Source organism: Brassica oleracea, chromosome C1, assembly GCF_000695525.1.
Source record: "Brassica oleracea var. oleracea cultivar TO1000 chromosome C1, BOL, whole genome shotgun sequence".
Classification (NCBI taxonomy): domain Eukaryota; kingdom Viridiplantae; phylum Streptophyta; class Magnoliopsida; order Brassicales; family Brassicaceae; genus Brassica; species Brassica oleracea.
Window position 1 is genome coordinate 39394755 of NC_027748.1, and position 22764 is coordinate 39417518.

General features: G+C 42.0%; 6 protein-coding genes and 1 non-coding gene across 10 annotated transcripts in view; 3 read left to right on the forward strand and 4 right to left on the reverse strand.

Annotated features, from left to right (window-relative positions):
- The window catches only part of LOC106317727 (formin-binding protein 4), a 4403-nt gene extending 814 nt beyond the window's left edge, over window positions 1-3589 (forward strand). The window contains exons 1-8 of one of the 3 annotated variants that reach the window (XM_013755504.1): window positions 110-219; window positions 390-517; window positions 595-1325; window positions 1415-2565; window positions 2648-2730; window positions 2831-3000; window positions 3105-3231; window positions 3333-3589. In XM_013755504.1, the coding sequence (XP_013610958.1) occupies window positions 183-219; window positions 390-517; window positions 595-1325; window positions 1415-2565; window positions 2648-2730; window positions 2831-3000; window positions 3105-3231; window positions 3333-3416 (2511 nt within the window). In that variant the 5' untranslated portion in view covers window positions 110-182 and the 3' untranslated portion in view covers window positions 3417-3589. Of the gene's footprint in view, window positions 1-109; window positions 220-389; window positions 518-594; window positions 1326-1414; window positions 2566-2647; window positions 2731-2830; window positions 3001-3104; window positions 3232-3332 lie in introns of those variants that run through there. The other 2 variants (XM_013755493.1, XM_013755496.1) reach the window with 2 other exon arrangements.
- Window positions 3590-4134: 545 nt separating this feature from the next.
- On the reverse strand, window positions 4135-5708 carry LOC106339898. The gene is made up of 3 exons (XM_013778768.1): window positions 4745-5708; window positions 4496-4642; window positions 4135-4433 (listed from the first exon to the last, which is right to left on the reverse strand). The coding sequence occupies exons 1-3, from the start codon at window positions 5706-5708 to the stop codon at window positions 4135-4137; spliced, it is 1410 nt and encodes a 469-aa protein (XP_013634222.1).
- A 5506-nt stretch (window positions 5709-11214) lies between these two features.
- LOC106317743 (heterogeneous nuclear ribonucleoprotein 1) lies at window positions 11215-13865 on the reverse strand. The gene is made up of 6 exons (XM_013755517.1): window positions 13668-13865; window positions 13536-13576; window positions 13295-13458; window positions 13064-13175; window positions 12805-12974; window positions 11215-12646 (listed from the first exon to the last, which is right to left on the reverse strand). The coding sequence occupies exons 1-6, from the start codon at window positions 13721-13723 to the stop codon at window positions 12104-12106; spliced, it is 1086 nt and encodes a 361-aa protein (XP_013610971.1). The 5' UTR covers window positions 13724-13865; the 3' UTR covers window positions 11215-12103.
- A 69-nt stretch (window positions 13866-13934) lies between these two features.
- On the reverse strand, window positions 13935-14015 carry TRNAL-AAG. The gene has a single exon. It is a non-coding gene; the product is annotated as a tRNA-Leu (tRNA).
- A 123-nt stretch (window positions 14016-14138) lies between these two features.
- On the forward strand, window positions 14139-17319 carry LOC106315848. 2 transcript variants are annotated; one of them, XM_013753712.1, is made up of 9 exons: window positions 14139-14364; window positions 14900-14943; window positions 15032-15098; window positions 15188-15260; window positions 15362-15624; window positions 15763-16012; window positions 16134-16272; window positions 16371-16769; window positions 16835-17319. In XM_013753712.1, the coding sequence occupies exons 1-9, from the start codon at window positions 14184-14186 to the stop codon at window positions 17066-17068; spliced, it is 1650 nt and encodes a 549-aa protein (XP_013609166.1). In that variant the 5' UTR covers window positions 14139-14183; the 3' UTR covers window positions 17069-17319. The 2 variants fall into 2 exon arrangements, with proteins under 2 accessions (XP_013609166.1, XP_013609240.1); XM_013753786.1 differs by having other exon boundaries at window positions 16844-17319.
- A 255-nt stretch (window positions 17320-17574) lies between these two features.
- Window positions 17575-20963, forward strand: LOC106310492 (ABC transporter G family member 26). Its single transcript, XM_013747759.1, has 9 exons — window positions 17575-17814; window positions 17899-18176; window positions 18250-18405; window positions 18497-18680; window positions 19230-19511; window positions 19589-19873; window positions 19952-20236; window positions 20303-20410; window positions 20492-20963. The coding sequence occupies exons 1-9, from the start codon at window positions 17617-17619 to the stop codon at window positions 20759-20761; spliced, it is 2046 nt and encodes a 681-aa protein (XP_013603213.1). The 5' UTR covers window positions 17575-17616; the 3' UTR covers window positions 20762-20963.
- LOC106310388 (protein CWC15 homolog) lies at window positions 20896-22666 on the reverse strand. Its single transcript, XM_013747658.1, has 7 exons — window positions 22405-22666; window positions 22079-22185; window positions 21937-21978; window positions 21766-21856; window positions 21493-21589; window positions 21261-21364; window positions 20896-21173 (listed from the first exon to the last, which is right to left on the reverse strand). Exons 1-7 carry the CDS (start codon window positions 22533-22535, stop codon window positions 21050-21052), a joined length of 696 nt encoding a protein of 231 aa, XP_013603112.1. The 5' UTR covers window positions 22536-22666; the 3' UTR covers window positions 20896-21049.
- Window positions 22667-22764: the final 98 nt, after the last annotated feature.

Below are 22764 nucleotides of genomic sequence, written 5' to 3' on the forward strand. Positions count from 1 at the left end.
CAGAGTAGAGAGTGGCTGTGGTGTTGGAGACATCGTATGACATTCAGTTCAGGCCAAGTCACAGTGATATTATGAATGAGTTGCTCTATTGTTTGCAGCTTCAAGCTTACTAGCTTAGTGGGGGGCTTTCTTCTGGAAGTAGCTCATAGCGGTTTGTATGTCTCTGCCTGTTTTGGCTTGCAATGCGTAAACTGACGGCTTTGTCATTTATTGTGACAGGTCGCTGATAAATCCTTCCCCGACGCTATTTTTCTTCCTTTTATAACTTACTTATGCAACCTAAAAATGTCACATAGCTATTCTTTTTCTTATCAGTTTATATAACTGAAGGCTAGTTATGTAGTTAGTGGGGCTTCCGAAGTTTGACGCTTTAGTCTTTTTGTTTTCAGGTCAGAAAACAGAGAACCCTTTGCTTTTACTTGGACAATATAGTGATGAGGAGGAGGTGGAAGATGAGAAGGAGGATAAGGCAGATGATGCCACTGCCGAAAGTTCTGTAGCCAATAAAAATGAACAGGTATCAGCAATTAACATATATAAATCGGCTTTACTGATGTTATCTCTGTTAGTGCTCATTAATTTTGTTTAAACCAGGTTAAAGCACACAAAGATACAAATGTCAAATCTGGTGCAGACACGACTATCAAGATGGTTGACCAACAACAAACAGCGGAGGATTCTTCTGCTTCTGTTTTTAAGGCTGAAGGGGGGAGTGGTTATGTCACAGCAAGTTACTCCACAGCCTCGGATGGACTAAACAAGCAGACGGATCCCTCAGTTCAAGCAACTGGCACCGTGTCTTTGGAGTATCATACTCCCATGGATGTTACTTCGCAGTGGAAGATGATTTTGCATGAGGAGAGCAATCAGTATTACTACTGGAACACACTAACTGGAGAAACTTCGTGGGAAGTTCCTGCTGTATTGACTCAAACTGCTACGGCATATGGGACTGGATACAATGAGTCTGGGCATGTTGTTACAGATGCGTACACCTTGAGTTCTGGTGTTGAACCAAGCTATTTGCAACAACCCGTGGAAAATGTATACACAGGAACTGATTGTTCGACCTTTCTAACAGCTGAGCCGGGTGGGAGTAACAAAAGTGAAGATCATTATGCCAAAAGCTTAGGAACTGATGGTCATCAAGTTGAAAGTCAGATAGACTCTGCTGTTAATTACCAACCATGTCAGGAGAAGCTTGCAGGGCCAGGAAATTCAGATCATATGCAGGCTAGTGTTGATCAAGGAGCGGCTACTGACCTCCCTTCTCGCCTATTGAGCCAAAGCGAAGGCTTACTGGACAAGCTGAGGTCTCTGCAGAAGTAAACCATTCTTGTTTGTGTCTTCTTGTTTTCCCATGTTCCATTAATCTTATTTGAAATATGATTCTCTAATTTCTAAAATTTTATAGGTCTCATGGGACCTTTCACAGCAATGAGCAGATATCAAAGTACATACTGGAGCTTGAAGTGAGACATTCTGATGTAAAGGCACTGTTATATGATACCTCACCTTTACTTTCCTTTTGGCTCCACACTGAGAAAGAACTCAAGCGTCTGGAAGACGGCGTTAACGATGAGATTTACGAGCTTGCAAAATCTGCAGTAATGGACGGAATTGCAGAAACTAACAATAGCTCTCCCAAAGAAAAGTTGGTCACAGATGATAATACAGCAAGTGAAACTCATGACAGTGGGAGAGAAGGAGAGTTAGCTCAATCCGGAAAAACTCTTCATTCAGATGAATCAGTGGATGGTGATGGATCTCCCACCCACTCCCAAAGCCATCCACCTGAGAAGTCTGATAATGTTACTCCTTTAGATGAGATTCAGAAGGTAGGCTCCTCAGTTGTGGAAGATGTTGACATGGATGTGGATATGGAGGTTGAAGAATCAGTTCCATTGTCTCCTGCTCAAGCGATAGATGCTTCAGATACATCCAACCTTCACGCAGATGTTCCACCGCCTCCGGGGGAAGAGTGGGTTCCACCACCGCCTTCTGAGGTTGAAGATGTTCCACCACCACCGCCTGATAGTTTTAGTGAACCAGTTCCTCCACCACCTCTTGAAAACGATCATGTCCTTCAACCCTTCTCCAGTGACTCTGTGGGAGTTACCTACACCGTACCGCAATCATATATTCAGCAACCTGCTGATCATGCTGCTCAATACAACTTAACCTATCCAGAGTCCAGTTATCAATATATTTCCAATGCTGCTGCTCCTAACACTCAGTTCTATGGCCAAGTCGACGGATCTCAAGTCTCTCTGCCCCAGTCGGCATATTACTATGAAACTGTTCCTGGTACAAGTGAAGTTGCTCCTGTTGAAGCTTATTACAATCTCAATGGCGTAGCTCCGCTCTTTCCAGTCTCTGCGGAGGCATCACTGAATCACGGTGGAGCTGGTTCTGCTAACTACAACATCCCAAGCGAATCTTCCAAAGCTGTAGAGCCTAACTCCAAATCCAATGATTCTGGGGAAGCAGCATCTTTGAGCTCTGCTGCACAATCCACAGATGGTACAGGTGGAGCGTCTCTATTAGCAAAGGGTCAATCTAAAGGTATGATCTTTCGACTCACCTTATGTTCTTCTCTAATCGCATTGGTGTGGTCTGAGTTTTTGTCGTTGGCTTTTGGTAACAGTGAAACGGGCTAAAAAGCGGACAGTTGCTGCTACTACATCCACATTGAGGTCTAATAAAAAGGTTTCGAGTTTGGTGGACAAGGTACGTTGTTTATCTCTTGAACCTCCTCGCACAGACATACCCTTTTCCTATATTTTCTTGAATCTAAAACTTAAATGTATCTCTCTCTACTTGTGCTCAGTGGAAAGCTGCGAAAGAAGAGCTAAACGATAGCGAAGAAGAGGAAGAAGAAGATGATTACGGGGTCCTAGATAGAAAAAGACGACGAGAAATCGAAGAATGGAAATCCAGACAGATTGCGAGTGGAGAGGCTAAAGACAATGCTAACTTCCAACCCCTCGGTGGTGACTGGTGAGTTCCTCTTTCGTGTAATGCTAACATTTGTCACTTCGACCATAAAGACATGATTTAGCTTTACTTAATATGGGAACATTGTGTGTTTGATGACATCGTAGGCGTGAGAAAGTAAAAAGGAGGAAAGAAAGAGCGGGACGTGAAGCTGATGAGCCTAAGAAGAAAGACGACAAGGTACAAAAACCTGATCTGACAAAACTCTCAGCACATCTCCCTTCAGGGTGGCAGGTAATATTATTATTAAGTTCATTTGCGTTTTGTTCTGTAAATGAAGGAAACTCACTCGCTAGAACATTGTCAAACTCGACTTGATCATCTCTCTTTTGCAGGCGTATTGGGACGAGTCTACCAAGAAAACTTACTATGGGAATACGATAACATCTGAAACCTCTTGGACACGACCCACCAACTGAAATCTGTTATCTGTTTTTCTTCACCCAAAGTTTTGTACTGTTACTTATATTTCTAGAATACATTTGTAATTCTAGATTTTCTCATCGTTATAATGTAAATCTATCACAGAGCTCAGCGTGTTACATGTCTCATTTGTTGGAGACAAAATCTTAGGCGAGATCACATTTTAACATTCCCGTTATCTTTAGTTTCCCAATGCTCAAACCTAAGCCTGTCTCACGTCAAACACATTGGAGTCTAGAGAGTTTGAATTGAGAAGAAGCAACATTATATTTTATTTAATCGTGGGACGAAGGGTTCATGTCTTGGGAGAGTCAGAGTTAGAGCCAACATGGAAAGGATAAATATACCACGTGGCATTCCACGTCCAGAGTTACGACGGTGGTAACGGCACCTGAAGGATGTGGCGGAACCAGCCCTTTGGCATATGGGTCAGTTGACCCATGTGGATTTTTTTTTTTCCCAAATTGAAATTATATATATACCAAACTGTTTTTACATCCATCACCACATTCCCGATCTACTACTCCAGATTATACCAAAAATTAGTGCTAACAAGACTACGCACTAATCCACGCCAAATAATGGCAGACCAAAATATTATAGTCAAACATCTTAACCATCAGATGAATTTCTTTCACTCGCATACAGGTGATCTAGCCATCTAGGGTGACCAACAGCCACATAAGACTGAGTCAATCCAAGACTCATTACACTCTAAGCAATAAGAGATGCGCATCTGACTGTCACCGGTGATCCGATCCTTAATTCCCAAGCCTCAAAACCTTGCAACTCTCTCTTTATTTCTGAGGCTTCATATTGCAAAGCTGGTCGAAAGATAGGTTTTTCAATTGCCTTCACATAATCCCCAAAAGTTGAGACAAACCTAACCTTCTTCTTTCTCAAGCTCTTCATACGCTCCATTACCCACAGCCACATCTGTAGCTTGGCCTCACCCACTGTCTTCACATCCGAGAAGGCTCTCCTACTGTGTTCCAACACTCTGCCATTCTCATCTTTCACAATCCAAGCCGCCCCATAGTGTCATGACGCTTCGACCAATCCATATCAAACTCACACAAGATCCAACCTCCTAAAACGGCATGATTCTCTTTTGTGGCCCCCTTCACCCGCACACTTGCCTCTACTTCCTCCATGCCATTTTGCACTTGTTGCGCAAGGAACCAAGCGTCCGCCTCTTTTTTCACTTTCCTTGAGATTTCCTCTGCATCAAAAGATTTACCTTCAAAGATAAAAGTGTTCCTATTCTTCCACAGAAACCACAGCATCCAAGGCCAACTTCGTACTGCTTCACCATCAGTCGTACCTGCCTTACTCAGCGTCAATAAATAATCCAAATTTTCATATATAGACTCATCGTTAAACCCATTCCGAGGAGAAGGTATATTAGAGAGTGCCCAACACTGCCTAGCTAGATTACAACTGAACAACACATGGTTCACCGATTCCCCTTCGAACCCACACAGTTGACATCTCTCATCACACTTCATTCCTCTCTCACTTAACAGTTCAGCAACCGGAAGGGCTTGTGACAGAGCTTTCCAAACAAAAATCTTAATTTTTGGACCAGCCTGCACTTTCCAAACCTGGGCTTTGAGGCTGTTGATCGATGGGAGCGCTTCCACCCAGCTACGGAGCTCTTTACTTTTTTCTCTAAACGCTAACCAATACCCTGATTTGACTGAATAGGCCCCTGATTTGTTAAGTTTCCACGACCAGAAGTCTTCTTTGGAGGTAACAGGTTGATTCTTGATGATGATTTGAATATCCGAGGGCACGAGGACCTCCTCCAACGCCTGTACGTTCCATCTTCTGTTTTGGAAATCTATCAAATCTCTTGCCCTCAGGTTAACATTGAAAGTGCAGTTTTTAATCCAAGGCGCCCTTATTCCATACCCATCTGCTTCATCTTCAATCCATCTATCAGTCCAAACGTTGATTGAGTTCCCATCTCCAACTCTCTTCTGTAAATCTTTAATTAGCAACTCTCTCCCAAACAACAAACTTCTCCATGCATATGATGGCTTGTCTCCAATTTTGGCTTTCAAGAAGTTTGAATTTGGAAAGTATCTACTCTTGAGGACCTGAGCCAATAAACACTGAGGGGACGATAAAACTTTCCACGCCTGTTTTGCCAAAAGAGCTTGATTAAAGGCTTCCAAGTCCCGGAAACCCATCCCTCCACTCTCCTTTGACAAACATAGTCTCTCCCAAGCAATCCAGTGAATTTTCCGAAGATGAGCATCCGATCCCCACCAGAAGTTGGCCATAGCACTTGAGATATTGGCAATGACTTTTTTCGGGAGTTTGAATACTGACATCAGAAAGACAGGGAGCGCTGAGGCCTTCGTTTTTAATAAAACTTCTTTTCCACCCTGTGACAGCTTCCTCAGATACCATGCATTCAACCTTCCATTCACCCGGCTTCTTAGGTAATCCAATAACTCTATCTTCGACCCACTGAAGCACTCCGGCAACCCAAGTACTTGCTTGAGCCTCCTTCATTCATGATACCCAACACTTCTTGGATCACCACTTTACACTCGTGATCAATCTGTGACCCGAAGGAGATTGTTGACTTCTGTAAGTTAATAGTCTGGCCAGTCGCTTTACCATACCCCACCAGCACCTCATGGAGATTCTGAGCTTCATTTTCAGTAGATTTACACATGAAGAGGCTATCATCTGCGAACAAAAGATGATGAACCGAAGGCCCCCCTTCTGAGAATTTCAAACCGTTGAGCAAGCTCATCCTTTCCGCTCTGTTCAGTAGATGTGTGAGACCCTCAGTACAGATAACAAAAAGAAATGGAGAGAGAAGATCTCCCTGGCGTAATCCACGCTGCGGTCTAATCCTTCCAAAGGGCCTATCATTCACCAACACTGCAAAGGAGACATAGGATACACAAGCCATCACCAAATCAATCCAAGACGTGGCAAACCCAAGAGCCTCCATTAAACTTCTGAGATAGCTCCAGTCCACCTTGTCATACGCCTTTGACATGTCTGTTTTTACCACCATATATTCCTTCATGATTGATTGGTTAACACGTAATGCATGCACAGCTTCATGCGCAATCCCAATGTTATCTGTGATTAATCTCTCTGCCACAAAAGCTGATTGATTAATAGATATTATCTCTGGAAGAGCTGTAAACGACGAACAATCACCTTCGAGATGATTTTATACAGCACCGAGCACAGACTTATCGGTCGCAGATCAGCCATAGTCTTTGGGTCTTGAACTTTTGGCAACATGCATAGATAGGTAAAGTTCCAGTCTGTCGGCATTCTCCCTGTTTCAAAAAAATTCTTCACTTCCAGAGACACCTTAGGTCCAAGTTCTTCCCAAAACTGCTGAAAGAAGAGACTTGACATTCCATCTGGACCTGGAGCGCTCGAAGCTTTAATACTAAACATAGCATTTTTGATCTCTTCTTCTGTAACTTCAGCCATCCGCCCCTGGTTCATTGCGTCTGAGACTCTTGGAACCATCTCCTGGAACACTGGCTGGTAACTCGGTGGATTAGAAGACTTGAACAAATCATTAAAATAGTCTAGCGCCACTTGGGCTTTTGCTGCTTCTGACCATTGTTCCACTCCATTTACATCCTTAATTTTAATGAGCTTTCTCTTTGCTTTGTTCGCCTTAACTGATTCATGGAAGAAATTTGAGTTTCGATCACCATATTTGAGCCATTTTTTCATACTTCTTTGTTGCCAGAAAAGTTCTTCTTCTTTATAAGCTCTGCACAGCTCCTTTCTTATCACTCTGATCGCATGCCAACAAGGATAGTTCCTAGATTGGAACCATTCCAGTCTTCTCTCCAAAATGTGTATTCTATCTTTGGCATTGAAAATCCGTTCTTTCTTCCAAGTGCTCAACACTCCTCTGCAATCTCTTAACCTTTTCGTTACACTTCGATTGACCGACCTAACCTCAGAAATTCTCCATGCTTCAATGATCTTTTGTTTCACCCCCGGTTGAAACATGAATTTCTTATCAACCGAAACAGACCTGCCTCCCGCACTTGAGAAACCTGAAACTTCACCAGAACAGGTCTGTGATCTGATCCACGCTTATCCAGAAATTTCTGATTGGAGGCTAGAAAAGCTCGCAGCCACGCCTTGTTTCCAAAAGCTCTGTCCAAACAGCTTTGAATCCACTTTTTCCATCTCTGTCCCGCCCATGTGAATCTGATCCCCGACGACTCCAGCTCTTCCATTCCACAAGCGGAGAGCATATCCCCAAAAGGCTTAAAGGAAGATTCCGGTCTCAGCGGACCACCTATCTTTTCATCATTACTCATGATCTCATTGAAGTCTCCTATCAAACACCACTTTTCACTTCTTCTGACCCCAATCCTACTAATTCTTTCCCATACAATCTCTTTCCCCTCTGATGCCGGTTCTCCATATATACAAGAAAGAAAAAAACTGACTTCACCATGATGAACCTTCATATCTATCAGATTCTTATCCGCATACTTAATATCTAGCTTGATGCCACTTTTCCAAAATAATGCCAAGCCTCCACTCAAGCCCCTCGGGTTAACTGTAAAAACCCTATCATAGCCAAGCCACTGCTGCAAATCCACCAAAACATCTCTACAATTCTTTGTCTCCATCAAGAACATGATCTCCGGAAAATGTGTTTGACGTATTTCCCAGAGCCGCTGAATTGTCAGGTCTTGAGTACGCCCCAAACCCTGGCAATTCCAACTGAATATGCTCATTTACAAATTGGGCGATCCCTCCCTTGGGATCACCTTTGGGGTTTTAGACTTCGCTGAAACTAAAAGCTCCCCAACTTCAGTCTCTACCTTCCTCTTCTTGCTCCCTTCTACTCTCTTCCCAGCCGCTTTATCCCACAAAAACCCTTCTTCCTTCTCAGCAGCCAACAAGGGTCTAGGCTTTCTTCTTGATTTAGGAGGGCGCCTGCGGTGATATGTTCTTTTCATAGTCCCGGACGAAGCACATGGTTCCGAGAAACCAGTGCTAAATATCGTAGAACCATCAGAAGAACCCATAAAATTGCCTCCAAAGATTGCATCTTCACTTTCCACCATCATTATATTTCTTGCATTCCATCTCCCTGCAGTACCAGCTCTGATGGCAGAAGCCATTAGTTTCTCCTGTTGGGCTTCGCCCGACTTCAGCGTATTAGCTTCCTCATACGAGAAAATGTGCCATTTGTCTTTGTTAAAGTCCTGAGACATAATTGGGGGTGCCTCCAGCCTTAACACAGTACGCTTCAGCACGGGGTCTTGTTCTACAGCTGCAACCGAGCTTCTCACTCTGTCCTCCCTAACCACTCTTTCTTCATCAGTGACCAACCTTAGATATTGTCTCATCTCGTCGAGAACCTCTTTCACAATTTTTGGCCTACCCGTGATTGGATTAATCCCCACCTGATCTTTTTTAAGCACCCCATAAAGGGGATCATCTTCTTTCAAGACCGATTTCTTTAGTTCCAACTCCTTTGAGATCCTCTGACGCCTTACTAGAGCTTCATCTTTCCTTTTTTTCACTACAAGAGGACAAATGCTTTGCTCATGGTTTAGCCTTTGACAAGTGAAGCACCGCTTCTGAATCCTCTCATAGTTGTAGTGAATAGTTACCGGTTTCGCTCCTTTGATATTGACTACCTTTGACATCCTCAAAGGATTCACCACGTTAAATTTCACCATAACCCTTTCATAGGGTTGAGTTTGTGGTTTCCGAGGGTCGAAAATCACCTCTTTAACTTCTCCAACCAGATCTCCCAGTGCCATGATAGCTTCTTTCGTATAATAGTTCATGGGAATGTTACTTATACGAATCCACAGGGGAAGAAACTGCAGATAATCATCCGGAGACTCTTCCACCCACCTTTCTATCACCATGGCCCATTCATTGAACGTATGAACACTTTTCTCCAAGACGTCCATTAGGTCGTGCTCCTGGTCAAAGAAAAACTGGAACCGCTCCTGAGACAGAGCAACTCCTCGACATTTGCCTTCCTTTTGCCATTTTCCAGGCATCCTCCAAATCAGAGTTGACATCTTCTGACATTCCGGGTTTAAAATTCTCCCCACTAAACTCAGCTTGTTCTTCTCATTCGAACAGAACCCCGGTAGATCCGGCATCTCGAACGGTTCTTCTTCTTCTTCCAACGAAAGAGCCATTAAGGCTCTGTCCATAGCCGCCGACATCGATTATAGCGGTTTCACCCTTCCGCTCCAACTAATTCCAAGTGATTTCCACCGATTAAACGTCTCCAATCAAGCACTGAATTTCCAATGAGACCAAGAACCCTCAAACTTATCTTGACCCATGTGGATTTTATAAATGTAAAATTTTTTTACTTATATTTAAGAAAAAAAACTCATCCGGGAGACGGAGGCTCATTTAGCTCCGTCGACGCCGGCCCTTGCTTCCGGGAGGAGGAGACTTCCTCAGCTCCTCTTTCGCCGGCTTTTGTTTCCGGGGCGCCAAGGCTTATATAGCTTGACGTCGCCGGCTCTCGGTGTTGTAGTTCCGTCGTGGGTTCGGGTTTGGGGACTGATTTTGGATCCGGTTTTTTACGGTTTCGGTTTGGTACCGATGGTAGATCGGGGTGGTCCGTGGTGTTTGGTTTCCGTGATTGCGGTTAAAGTTCAGATCGTTAAGGTCTCGATTTGTTCGAGGCAGCTCTCCGTGGTGAGAAGAAAGCGCAGTAGTGAAGAGGTGGTTTCAGTGGAGGCTCAGTATTTTACGAGATCCGGCGAGTCGAAAGAGATGCTCCGACGAAGGTGCGATGCGGCGGCGGTCAGGCTGAGGCGAAGGTGTCACGTGCAGCTTCAATTGGTGGTCCTGATGAGATCTCGGTATGTCCGATGGAAGATCTCGGTAGAGGACCACCTTTGTTGCGACTGTGCGCTTGTCTCCGGTGACACTCATTTCATATTCCGGCGACGCCGTTTGCATGGAGGCGGAAGAGCTAATGACCGACAGTGTCTAGGGTTTCGGCGGGTTGATGGGCTTTGAGTGGGCTCAAGCCCATCTTGCTTTGTATGTTTTGTGGTTTTCGGATTGGACCTTGAGCCTTTGTGTTGGTTGGCCGTGGGCCTTTGCAAGGTTGATGGGCTTTGGCCTTTTTATTTATCTAAAATCAATTTGAGTAAAAAAAAAAAGAAAAAAACTGAAAATATTGCAAAAATAGCTTATTGACCCTTGTAAAATATGTAAATTCTGAGTTTGACCCTCCTAGTCACTTTGGCTAGCTCCGCCAGGTTGGTGACTTGGTGCACATAAACAGGTTTGCGTCACGCTTGATGATTTTTCCATACCCGCTGCCTAGCCGCCACCAGGTGCAGGTGGAGACATATTTATCTTGGTCTGCCTCCTTAAGTTTGATGAAGTGGAGACATATTATAAGTTTCTCGTCTTATTTTATATTGGTCTGCCTCCTTAAGTTTGATCTTCATCATCATCCTCATCCTCTTGGCTTCTTCTTTGTCTTTCCCTTCCATCTACTTTTTTTTTTTCTTCTGTTTTTTTTTTTTGTTTTCAACTTCTAATTTAAGTTATGTGTATAGATTTCTATAATCCAAAGGTAGTGAATTTTCAATCTACATATCATTCCTCTGCAAGTCCTGAATATCCGAGATTGTCGTTTTCTTTGCCGGAAATAGATGTTTGCTTTTCTTTGAAGAGTTTTATCACACAAAAGAAAAAAAGTTTTGTTTTTGATAATTATGGGCTTACTGGAATAACCTTGGGCCTAAAAGACAAAATAATTTTGTGGCTCCATAATAAATGAGACTTCTTTATCGGGTCAATTTCTCTATCGTTTACAAGTTACAATCAATAATAACTGATAGTCCTCAACAAAATTACATGCAAGAGTTCCCGACAGTTTGAATTTCATGCGTAACTACGGAAATATGTAAAATGTAAATGGAATTTAGGCTAAACTCACATTTGGATGCTAAAATTATAGACAACAAAATCAACATTGTTGGCAACACGCGAAGAAACAAAGACCAAGTCAACAGCAATGGGCTATTTTTGACATGTAGGACAGCAGTATTCAGACATTTTAACAAGTAAACAACCAAGAATTACGATAATATATGTACTTCTAAAATGTAGCTAAGACTTGCTTTAACAGTTGTCCTGAAAAAAGCCCTAGTTTCTAGCTTTAGTATTCAAAAATAAATAATTGGACTCTTATCAGAGTTCGGAATCACAAAACCTAAGGTAAGATTAGACCAAAGAAAGACTTCAAACTTGAGCGCTAAAGAATGATGAATTCACTTTATGCATAGGCTCTTAAGCTATTTCTTATGGTAACACAAACTAAGTAAGGGATGAGAGTTACTAAAAGCGAGTTACTGATCATCTAACGAGATTATTCTTATGACAGTAAATAAACCAAACTCCAAATCCCAAATATGCTAAAGTCTAGATAACACAATCTAAGTCGAGAGATTAAAAAGCAAAACTTAAGTCAAACAAACACACACAAACTAGAAGATGTCTATAATATGGTAATAAGAACTTTTTAGATGCTCTTCCTGTCCTTAGCAAATCCTTCCTGATGTTGCCGCTACATGAGATAACTCTACTTTCCTCTAGAATAGCACCTACGCGAGAATCTAGAGAAATAGCGTCTACCAAAAAGGATCTGAACGGTTCGAGCCTATCTTGCATATGGATGGTATCGACTACTGCTACTATAACCTCTGCCATATGGACCAGGACCACCTGCTCCTTCATAACTTCCACCTGGGCCACCTGATTCAAACCCCCCACCATAACCTGGGCCTCCACCATATCCCCCGTAGCCTTCCCCTCCTCCACGACCATATCCTCCACCACCTCCACCTCCATAGCCCTCACCACCAAACCCGCTCCCATAGGGTCCAAAACGACTAGAATAGCCAAGGGGTGGTTCACTCCTGTAACCTAAACTACCACCACCGTAGCCACCATACCCTCCTCCAAACTCAGGGCCTACACCGCCACGACCATACCCATACCCCGCAGCAAACCTACTAGGAGGACCTCCATGTGACCTAATGGGACCTGGAGGAGGACCATACCCTCCATCAAAACCTCCGTAAGGTCCACCGTAAGGTCCGCCATAACTATCGTTAAAGGAAGAACGGCCTCTAGGGTGACTACCATAAGAAGGAGGTGAACGGTTCGAAGATTTCTTTGGTTCGGCTTTCTTGATCTCCACCTACAACCAAAGCAACTTAATTAACCTAGAGCTATGCTACTGGCTGCAAGCTATACCAGGGTGTGTTTCTAGCTAACTGTCACAACCTCCTTAAGCTAATGGGTACAACAAAAGGAACAAGCATACAATTTTAAAGACCTAACTCAAACAAAGCTTACCTGAGTGTCAGCCATGTCGACCATGTTTCCTTTAGACAACAACTCATCGACAACCTCCTCGCTGTCAAAAATCACAAAACCGAAACCTCGGGACCTGTTTGTTTCATGGTCTCGGATAATCTGGTGCTCCACTATGGTCCCGTACTTGGCAAAAAAGTCCTTAAGCTCATCTAAACAACAAAAACAAACAAACAAACAAACAATAAGCACCAAAATAAAACCCAATAACACTCTCATTAGAAAGAGATAAACTTTATACCTTCAGTAACAGAAGAGGGTATACCACCGACAAAAATCTTCTTAGTCTTGAAATCCTTAGGCTGGTTCCCACCAGCACCAGCACCTTTAGGAATCGTCCTCTTGATCTCAACCTAGTCCAACAAACAAAGTATTGATCAACATGAGAAAACTAACCTTCCTAGAAAATTAATCAACTAAAATCCATGATTACACAAAGAATATTATAAACATAGTAAAAAGAGAGAGAGACCTGTTTGCCATTGAAGGTATGAGTGTCTTCGATGACTTGATCAACAACAGAAGGATCAGCAAAGGTGATGAAACCGAAACCTCTAGGTAGGCCCGTGTGTCGATCTCTCATTATCACCGAGTCTGTAATCTCACCGTACTTGCCAAAGTGCTTATTGAACTCAGCTGCAATCAAATCAACATCAAATCCAATATCTAATCAGAATCAGATGCACATAAACAAGAAGGGGGGGGGGACTTACTGTTAGTGGTGTCCTTGTGCAATCCTCCGATGAATATCTTCCTGCGATTCACGAAATTCGAATCCGAAAACATCAAACTCTGTTCAATAGAAAGATACAAAGGAGGGGAGGGAGAGAGGTAGATAACGTTACCCTGGGCTTGCGCCATCGCCGGATTGAAAGTTTTCGTTGCGAGATCTGGACCCCATCGTGTTTACGATTCGATCGAGAAGCTCCCGAGATTAAGATCGAGAGAGAGAGAGAGAGAAAACGAAAGAGCTAGGGCTTTTTTTGGTTGGAGGAGCTGCTGAGCTGATTCGATCGAAGATCTCTTGAGTTATCTATACTTCGTATTATTTATATAAGAAAAAAAAAACTAACTTTCCTTTTTTTGATGGGACGCTATATTAAAAACAAAAATGTCAACAGTGGTAATTGAACCCACGCCCATTCGAACCAGAGCCTTAATCTGGCGCCTTAGACCAACTCGGCCATGTTAACTCTGTTAGTAATGTGCGAGTATCGCACTAGGCTAGTGACGTCAGCGTATAGAGAGAGAGATCATTAAGCGCTAGTTTATACGGGGAGGACTATAAATACACATATATATCATGAAGTCTTGTCTTCAAGTCATCTCCTCTCTCTGCTTCTCTCTCTCTCTACCTAAACATGACAACCAGCAACGGCGGCGATGTGGAGTCTAGGGTTTCGATTCCGGCGGATCTGCGAGAAACCTTTCAGAACATCAGGGAGTACACAGGGAAACAACATTCCGACGAGGATATCTTCTCCGTCTTCAAGGATTGCCTCAACGATCCACACGAGACCGCACAGAAGCTCCTCTTTCTAGGTGAATTTGCCCTTAGGGTTTCAGCATTTGTTTCGTTAGGGTTTTTGTTTCCCGCTTAGCTAATTGAGTGCGCTTCTCCTAGGGTTTTGAAATAGTTCGACAGGGGTTTAGGTGTTATGTTTGGGAAGATGATGATCTTATGCGCTTGTGTCAGGGGTACAGTTTTTATGAGAATTGTGTTTGGTTTGGTAGGATCAATATGCCTGGGAATGTTCAAAGTTGGAATCTTTTTTTTTTTACTAATATGGAATATTCTAAGTTTTGGGTTTATGAATAGGAACCGTTGTTTAGTGTTCACAGATTCGCTGTAAGATGATGGAACTGTGAAAAGAGATTTCCTTTTTTTTTTGTAGCTCTGATTGTGATGAGAAATTTGGGTTATAGATTTTGGATTCTGTATACTGTTTCAAGATCAACATAGTGGTTTATGTATTCCTCAACTTTTCTTCTCAAGCTTTGGTTTTTGTGGCACTTTTAGTTGATTGTATTGGTCCATGTACTCATAGGTTACAATATGATGTTTGGAATGTTTCAGATACCTTTCATGAGGTGAAAGGCAAACGGGAGAGAAAGAAAGAGGTAGGCTTTCTCATTGTTATTATCACAATATATGTTGTCCTCTGTGGGCTGTGGCTAATTCATGATTACCGTGTGCTGCCTGTTTCAGAGTTTAGTGCCAAAGACAGAAGAAAAGGGCAGGAATGGTCGGAGGAACTTCGCTTCAAATTATACTGGTGATTGTAGTTTTTTGTTCTCTACTAAATACTCTTAAAACTTGTGTGATTTTCTCCTTCCCTAACTTAATCTCTTTGTTGATTTCCAGGTGCCAATAATGGAAGAAGCGGAGCTTTTACAAGGCAGAGTGGAGCTAATCACAGAATAAGACGTCCCATAAAGTAGTATCCCACACATAGCATTCCTTCTATGTTTTTAACAGCCTTGATCGGATATGGGCCTCCTAAAGCATTGTTCTCTCTTTCTTTCTTTTTTAATGCAGGGCGTCTAAGCCTTTCATTCCTCCAAGTGGAGTCAGTAAACCGAAGAACACAGAGGAACACCCTCCCTCCAAGTCTGCTTCTTCGTCTGAGGATGTTACTGAGCTGAAGAAGTCTAAAGCAAGTGAAACTGTACCTGTATTAGAATCTGTTGTACAAAACGGTGCTCAGTATGCTGTAGATGGAACTTCTACTTCTTCTCAGCAATCATCTACTTCTTCTCAACAATCAGCCACTTCTAATTGCGGTAGCCAGTCAGATCAAGGTATGGTTACTCTTCGTCTCTGTTGCTTTAAGTGCTTATATTCTTCTAGCCAAGCAGGTTATGGTTCAGATGGTTTCCTGAGTTCGATTACAGACTTATTTGATTCGACCTTTGGCTTTTTTTCCTTTCTTGGAACAGTCATTAGGAGTGAGGCTGCAGCCCGTAAAGGCAATAGTCAATCGCTTCTCAAGTCAGATGTTGGTGAACGTCCCCACGTAACATTCCCTGTCCACCTTCAGGTTGCCAAAATGCTGGAAAATGGTCTGACGTTTGGGAGCTTCGATTCCAATTTTGTGAAAGAGACATTTTGTGACAATTGTTCTATTGGGTGCGAGGACCCAACTATCAAGTCTTCTCATGGGACAGCATCCAGTGAAGCTTCAGCCAGGTTGGTGAATTGTAGCTACTTTGAGTAATTCTTACAGTGTTGCTTGATTTTATATTCTCATAAATTGCTCAATAGTCTCGGATGAGTTGGGCTTGTTTCACTATAATAATTTGGTTTGCAGGGAAGATGTATCATCGGTTCCTCAAGATAAGGATCATGAGATTTCAAACGTAGCACCTGAGACCGAGCTTCAGCTTGTAGAAGGCTCCGAAGTAGATAAACTGAACGAGGAGTCTTTACCAATCAAAGACACTCATCAGGTCGGTTATGCTCAAGAGGCCCCTCACAATGTCATCTTGCTAGAATATTTGAGTACAATGCTTAATCACTGACTTTTATATACTGTTAATAATTGCAGGCTGCAAATTGTGATAGTCCACCTATCTCCTATCCTGATCAGTGTTCCCTAGCAGCCTCTCAACAGGCAATGCACCTTCTCAGGCAACAATACCCTCTGAACTTTTGCCCTTACGGTCTCTATTATCCCCAACCCTTCTATATGCCGCAGCCATACATTCATCAGTTCTTGACCCCAAACGCGTTCCAACAACAATCTTACTTACCGCCTCAAGATGATGCTCCAGCACCTCCTGGAGATGAACTCCTTCTCCCTCAGATCAAATCAGGAGCCAACATTGGAAACTCTCCACCTACCACCTTTCCATCGCCATATGACTCATACGCAGGTGCTTTTAACCACATCCCATCACCAGTCAAGGAAGAACAGAAGGAAGACAGTTACACGACTGGACCTGTGGTTAGTTTCTTTCTTACTCCTCTCTCTGTCATTGCGTGTTATGCTATACTTTAACTTGGTTTCAATGTGTGCAGAGTCTAGCTAACCTGCAGGCCAGTGCTATGTACAACTTATCTCTCCAAGGGCAGCCATTAGTTTTCCCGACCTTGCAGGCTGGGTTCACGGGAATATACCAACAGGCACAGCCCATACCGCCGCCTCCAGCTATACCTTCAATGGCTGAACAACCCATAGGACTCCCGCTCATAACTAATCAGCAACCTCAAGCTGCACCCACGAATATGGACAACAACTACTAGGTCAAGCAGAGTTACTCTGAAGATACATATCAGATTGGTAAGATGAGATATTCAAGTCTTGATTTTTGAGTGAGTTTGTGCGTACATACTTAGGAAACATCACTCCCAAGAGAAAGTTAGTGTGACAAGAGAGAGAAATGATGTCTTGGTTCTTTTGTAGACATCCATGTGTAGTACTTTCTGAAACTGATGATGTCTGGTTCGTTTGTAATTCTTCCGAATTTTACAAATATAAACAAGTTATATCACATCTTCTGAGCATGTACACCATAAGCCCTTAAGTAACTAAATTTGATATTTATTTCATTTTCTTGTGCAAGTCAAACACATGCATAGACTAAAAAAAACTCAATTCCGTAAAACTAAGAGACATTGAAAGAATGTGGTCTACCAAACTAACACCATGATAAAAGGAAAGAAAAAGAGAACACAAAAAGTAAGAAAGTTTCAGGTTTGACACAGTTGATCCACACACTTTATTCCATTATATAACACAGCCCTACTTTAAGCTCAACTCCTTGCATCACAAGACTTAACCAAAAAAAAAAATGGAGATCAAAAGATCGGCAGAAGAACTTGAAGACAATCATGTAATGCAGATTTCAGGAAGCAATGGCATAGTTCACAACATGGAGTTCATGTCCCAAGCTTACCTTAGAAACCAATACTCATCAGAAATTGACATCCATGAAGAATTCGTTTCTCCTTATCCTCATGAAGATGCCCCTCTTCCCATCTTCCTCAAGGTCCCTCCATCTCTCTCTCTCTTTGTTTTCTGTTTACTTTCTATTACAGGCTACGAGATACACTCATTGGTTCTTAATCTGCAGTTTGAAGATGTGGAGTATAAGGTGAGAAACATCCAAGCCAGCTTGAAGACAATGGTGTCAAAGGTGGTGACACATACTAATTCGGATCCAGATGGGTACAAGCACATTTTGAAAGGTATAACAGGAAGCACAGGTCCAGGAGAAATCCTTGCACTAATGGGTCCTTCTGGTAGTGGAAAAACCACTCTCTTGAAGATAATGGGAGGAAGGTTGACAGATAATGTCAAAGGGAAGCTTACCTACAATGACATTCCTTACAGTCCTTCTGTTAAGAGGAGGTTAGATACGTGACACATGCATGCAAAGTTATATAGTTTCTCGTACATGTGTTCATCTTTTATCATTTTCTAGAATTGGATTCGTTACACAAGATGATGTTCTGCTGCCACAACTTACTGTGGAAGAGACCTTGGCATTCGCTGCGTTTTTGAGACTTCCAAGTAACATGAGCAAGGAACAGAAGTATGCTAAAGTGGAGATGATCATCAAAGAGCTTGGCCTTGAGAGGTACATTTTCTTTAAACGTGTTCTTGATTATGAACAGATACATTTCTTGTAAACACTCAAAATATTTTTTACTGGAAACAACCATTACAAGATGCCGTCACACAAGAGTTGGAGGAGGTTTTGTGAAGGGAATATCAGGTGGAGAAAGAAAAAGAACAAGTATAGCATATGAGATACTCGTAGATCCTTCCCTGTTGCTTTTGGACGAGCCAACCTCTGGACTTGACTCAACTTCTGCCACCAAGCTTCTTCATATTCTGCAAGGAGTAGCTAAGGTGACATCATTTGTTTACCTGCAAAGTTCTTGAAAGACATAGAAGCCTGGGATTATGAATTAGTTCGGTAGAAAGTTTGGTTCGGTTCAGCAGGTTTAAAAATAATAATTATGTTTTCGGTTCTAGTTCCGTAAACGTTTAGTTCGGTTTTTTTTTAAAAAAATTGTTAACCAAATTTAGAACTGAACTAACCGAATTAACAAAAATATCTAACCAAAATTATCCGCATTTGACCGAATTTTAACCAAAATATTATCGAAACCAAAAACTTTAGTAATTTTTGGTAAAAAGATCAAAAACCAAACTAACTGAATACCAGACCAAACCGAACCGAACCAAATTTTTCGGTTCAATTCGGAGAGATTTTGGTCGAACTGGACTATCCAAATTCCGAACTACCTGAATACCGGACCAAACCGAACCATTTTTCCGGTTCAATCCAGAGAGATATTGGTCGAACTGAACTATTCCAATTCCGAATCACCCGACCCGAACTACCCGAACCCGCAGGTAATAATAGAAGCATAAGATTCTGTTTTTGTTTTGCAGGCAGGAAGGACCGTCATTACAACAATTCACCAACCCTCAAGCAGAATGTTCCACATGTTTGACAAGCTCCTACTGATATCTGAAGGACACCCTGCCTACTACGGCAAAGCCAGAGAAGCTATGGAGTACTTTTCATCTTTGAGAATCTTACCTGAAATTGCAATGAACCCAGCAGAGTTTCTGTTGGACTTAGCAACCGGACAAGTGTCAGACATTAGCCTCCCTGAAGAACTACTGGCTACAAAAACTACCCAACCTGACTCTGAGAACGTGATAGTGAAAGTAAGTATGAAATAAAGTCACAAAACTATAACAACTTGTGTATTTAATGGGACTCAGTTCTTGTGTTGTAACTGCAGTACCTGCAACTAAGGTACAAGACAGACTTGGAGCCAAAAGAGAAGGAAGAAAACCATAGAAATAGAAAAGCTCCAGAGCATCTTCAAATAGCAATCCAAGTGAAGAAGGACTGGACCCTTTCATGGTGGGATCAGTTCATGATTATATTCAGAAGAACATTCAGAGAGCGGCGCAGAGATTACTTTGATATGCTGAGGCTAGTTCAGTCACTTGGCGTGGCAGTTGTGTTGGGTCTTCTCTGGTGGAAGTCAAAGACAGACACAGAAGCTCATCTTAGAGACCAAGTAATGAAATTTTACATAATTTTTTTTTTGCGTTTATATTAAAGCTATAGGCCTCCTGATTATCTAGTAAGCTTGTAGGTTGGTTTGATGTTCTATATATGCATCTTCTGGACATCTTCATCTCTCTTTGGAGCTGTATATGTGTTCCCCTTCGAGAAGATATACCTGGTGAAAGAAAGAAAAGCAGACATGTACAGGCTAAGCGTGTACTACGTATGCAGCACACTATGTGATATGGTGGCACATGTTTTGTACCCAACGTTCTTCATGATCATTGTCTACTTCATGGCCGGGTTCAGTAGGACAGTCCCCTGCTTCGTTTTCACCGTGTTGACAATACTACTTATAGCCATAACTAGCCAAGTAAGTCACAGAAAAACTTGAGAACTTCTCTTTGTTTTCGAGACTGAAACATATGTAAAACTGCAGGGTGCAGGAGAGTTCTTAGGAGCTTCGGTGTTGAGCATTAAGAGAGCTGGTATGATCGCCTCTTTGGTACTAATGATGTTTCTTCTAACAGGAGGTTACTATGTTCAGGTTGGATGGATTATTACTCTTTGTAATGAATCATAACTACATGCTGTTTTTGAAAATCTAACTGTTTGATGCACCTTGCAGCACATACCCAAGTTCATGCAGTGGCTGAAGTACTTGTCCTTCATGCACTATGGCTTCAGGCTGCTTTTGAAAGTTCAGTACTCAGCGGACCAAGTTTTTGATTGTGCGAGCAAAGGCGGATGCAGGACACTGCAGAGCTCATCATCGTTCGACACGGTTAACTTGAATGGTGGTCTAGAAGAACTGTGGGTTCTGCTTGGCATGGCATTTGGCTACCGCCTTTGCACATACTTCTGCCTTCGCAAGAAAATAAGCATTTGCCATCTTTGATAAGGATATGTAAAAGACCAAAATATATATAACACACAGATCAGAGATTACTCCATCAGGCTATTTCCAGTTTTGCAAGTGTCAATGGTGTAAGTGATGAATAAGAGTTTGGTAGAGAAATCTGAGAAATAGCATTAGAGTCAAGTGCACAAGCTTTTGATATAAACCATAAAACAATTGTTGGTCGGCTTCAGTATTAGTACAAGAGACATGATAAATCCAAGAGGATATAAAGCCTTTGTTCATTCACCTCATACAGACAAGTAACAAAGAACACTCATGTTCAAATCACTTCATGTATCTGTGTAGGAACTTTCTGTGGAAGTCATTCCTGATTGTATCATTGATGAAGCGCTTAGGTGCTTTCATTTCTCCACGTGCCTGATTCTTGAACACCACATCATCATCCCACCTGTAAAAGAGGAAGCTATAATTTTTAGTATCTACCTCCAACAATTCATATAATCACAGGACTAATATGTATAAACAAGAAGCTAACCTTCTTTTGACACTAAACGAAGTGGGAGTGTTGTTAAGCAGTGGGTTTCCTTTGAGAAGTTCCTCTTCTTTGGCGTTTAGCTCTTCCATCTGCTGCTGCTTTTCCTGAAAAAATTGTAAATAATACATATTAAGACAAACCTTTCTTATGTTAATTTGTCTAGAGAAAACTTATCCTAGTCATTTTGTTATAGTAATCTGAGCAAAATCGTCTCACAGACCAGAACACATACCTTCCTGAGCTTCTCCTCCACTCTTTCTTTCTTTATCTGGTCGAGTTCAGCCATAAGAGCTTCAGTGTCATCCTCATCATCATCACTTTCGTCATCACTAACAAGGACAAACAGATCGTAAGTCATAAAAAACCAAACCATGGCTCAGATGAAACGCATTAAGGTTTAGAGGCATTGGCAAACCCCTACCATAAATACTCTTAGCCAAATCTAAAGCACACAAAAAAAAAAAAAAGAACTGGAATAGGAAGACAAGAATGGAAGAACAGTTACCTATCATGCTCATCACTTTTGATATCAACATCAGAATCATCAGCATCTACACAGCGAGGAACAATCCGATCTTCAGGGTCCCTTTTAGAGCCTAAAAGCAGGATACCAAAGTTAGAAAACATATTCTGTGACATATAATCAATTTTTAAAAAAAAATTGACTTTCACTAACCTTCCAGTAATAGCTGATTCCCTCTCTTGCGATCTCTATCATCTAATGAAACAAAAACAATACCTCGTTAGTTAAATAAAGGAACAAACTTTACAAAAAATTCATATTGAAAAAGGCTTGAAATTTAATCGTCTCTATATACCACTGTAAGATTTGTCTTTGGAAGAGAAGTGTCTCCTCTCACGCTCTTCAAGCTCATCACGGAGATTCTTCTTCTCCACTTCCTCTTGAGTGTGTTGCCCTTCCCTCCTGCCCAAACCAAAACAAGAAAAGCAAGACGCGTTACGATACATACATCTCATAAACAACGACTAAACGAGACAGATAGTATCTTCCAAATCTCAAAGCACAAATAAGCCCCTAGAAGATCAAATCTTGAGAATCTCATCAATCAAAGGTAAATTCGATAAGAATTCAACTTCTAATCGGATGAATCGAAGAAAAAGAAGCAGCTTTGATAAATCTAACCTTGGCTTTAGAGTTGTATGAGCTGCGACATCGCGAGACGAATACTTCTGAGACGCGCCGAAGATTCGAGCACCACCCTGCTCGTTACCTCCCTTGGCTGGAGCCCACGTTGGCCTAGCTGCAGTCGTCATCTTCGGAAAATAACCCTAATTTATCAAATCAAGGAGACGATAACCCAAAATCGAGAGAGAGGAGAGAGAGGAGAAGTCAAAGCTTTTCGATTGATCGATTTTAAAGAGGCGTACACTTATTTGATAAAAAAAAAAAGAGAGGTGTACACTTAAACCCGAAACCGACCCGGAGTAGCCCGATCCGGAACAAAAATAAAACGCTGGCGGGTATTTTTATGGGGATCCGGTT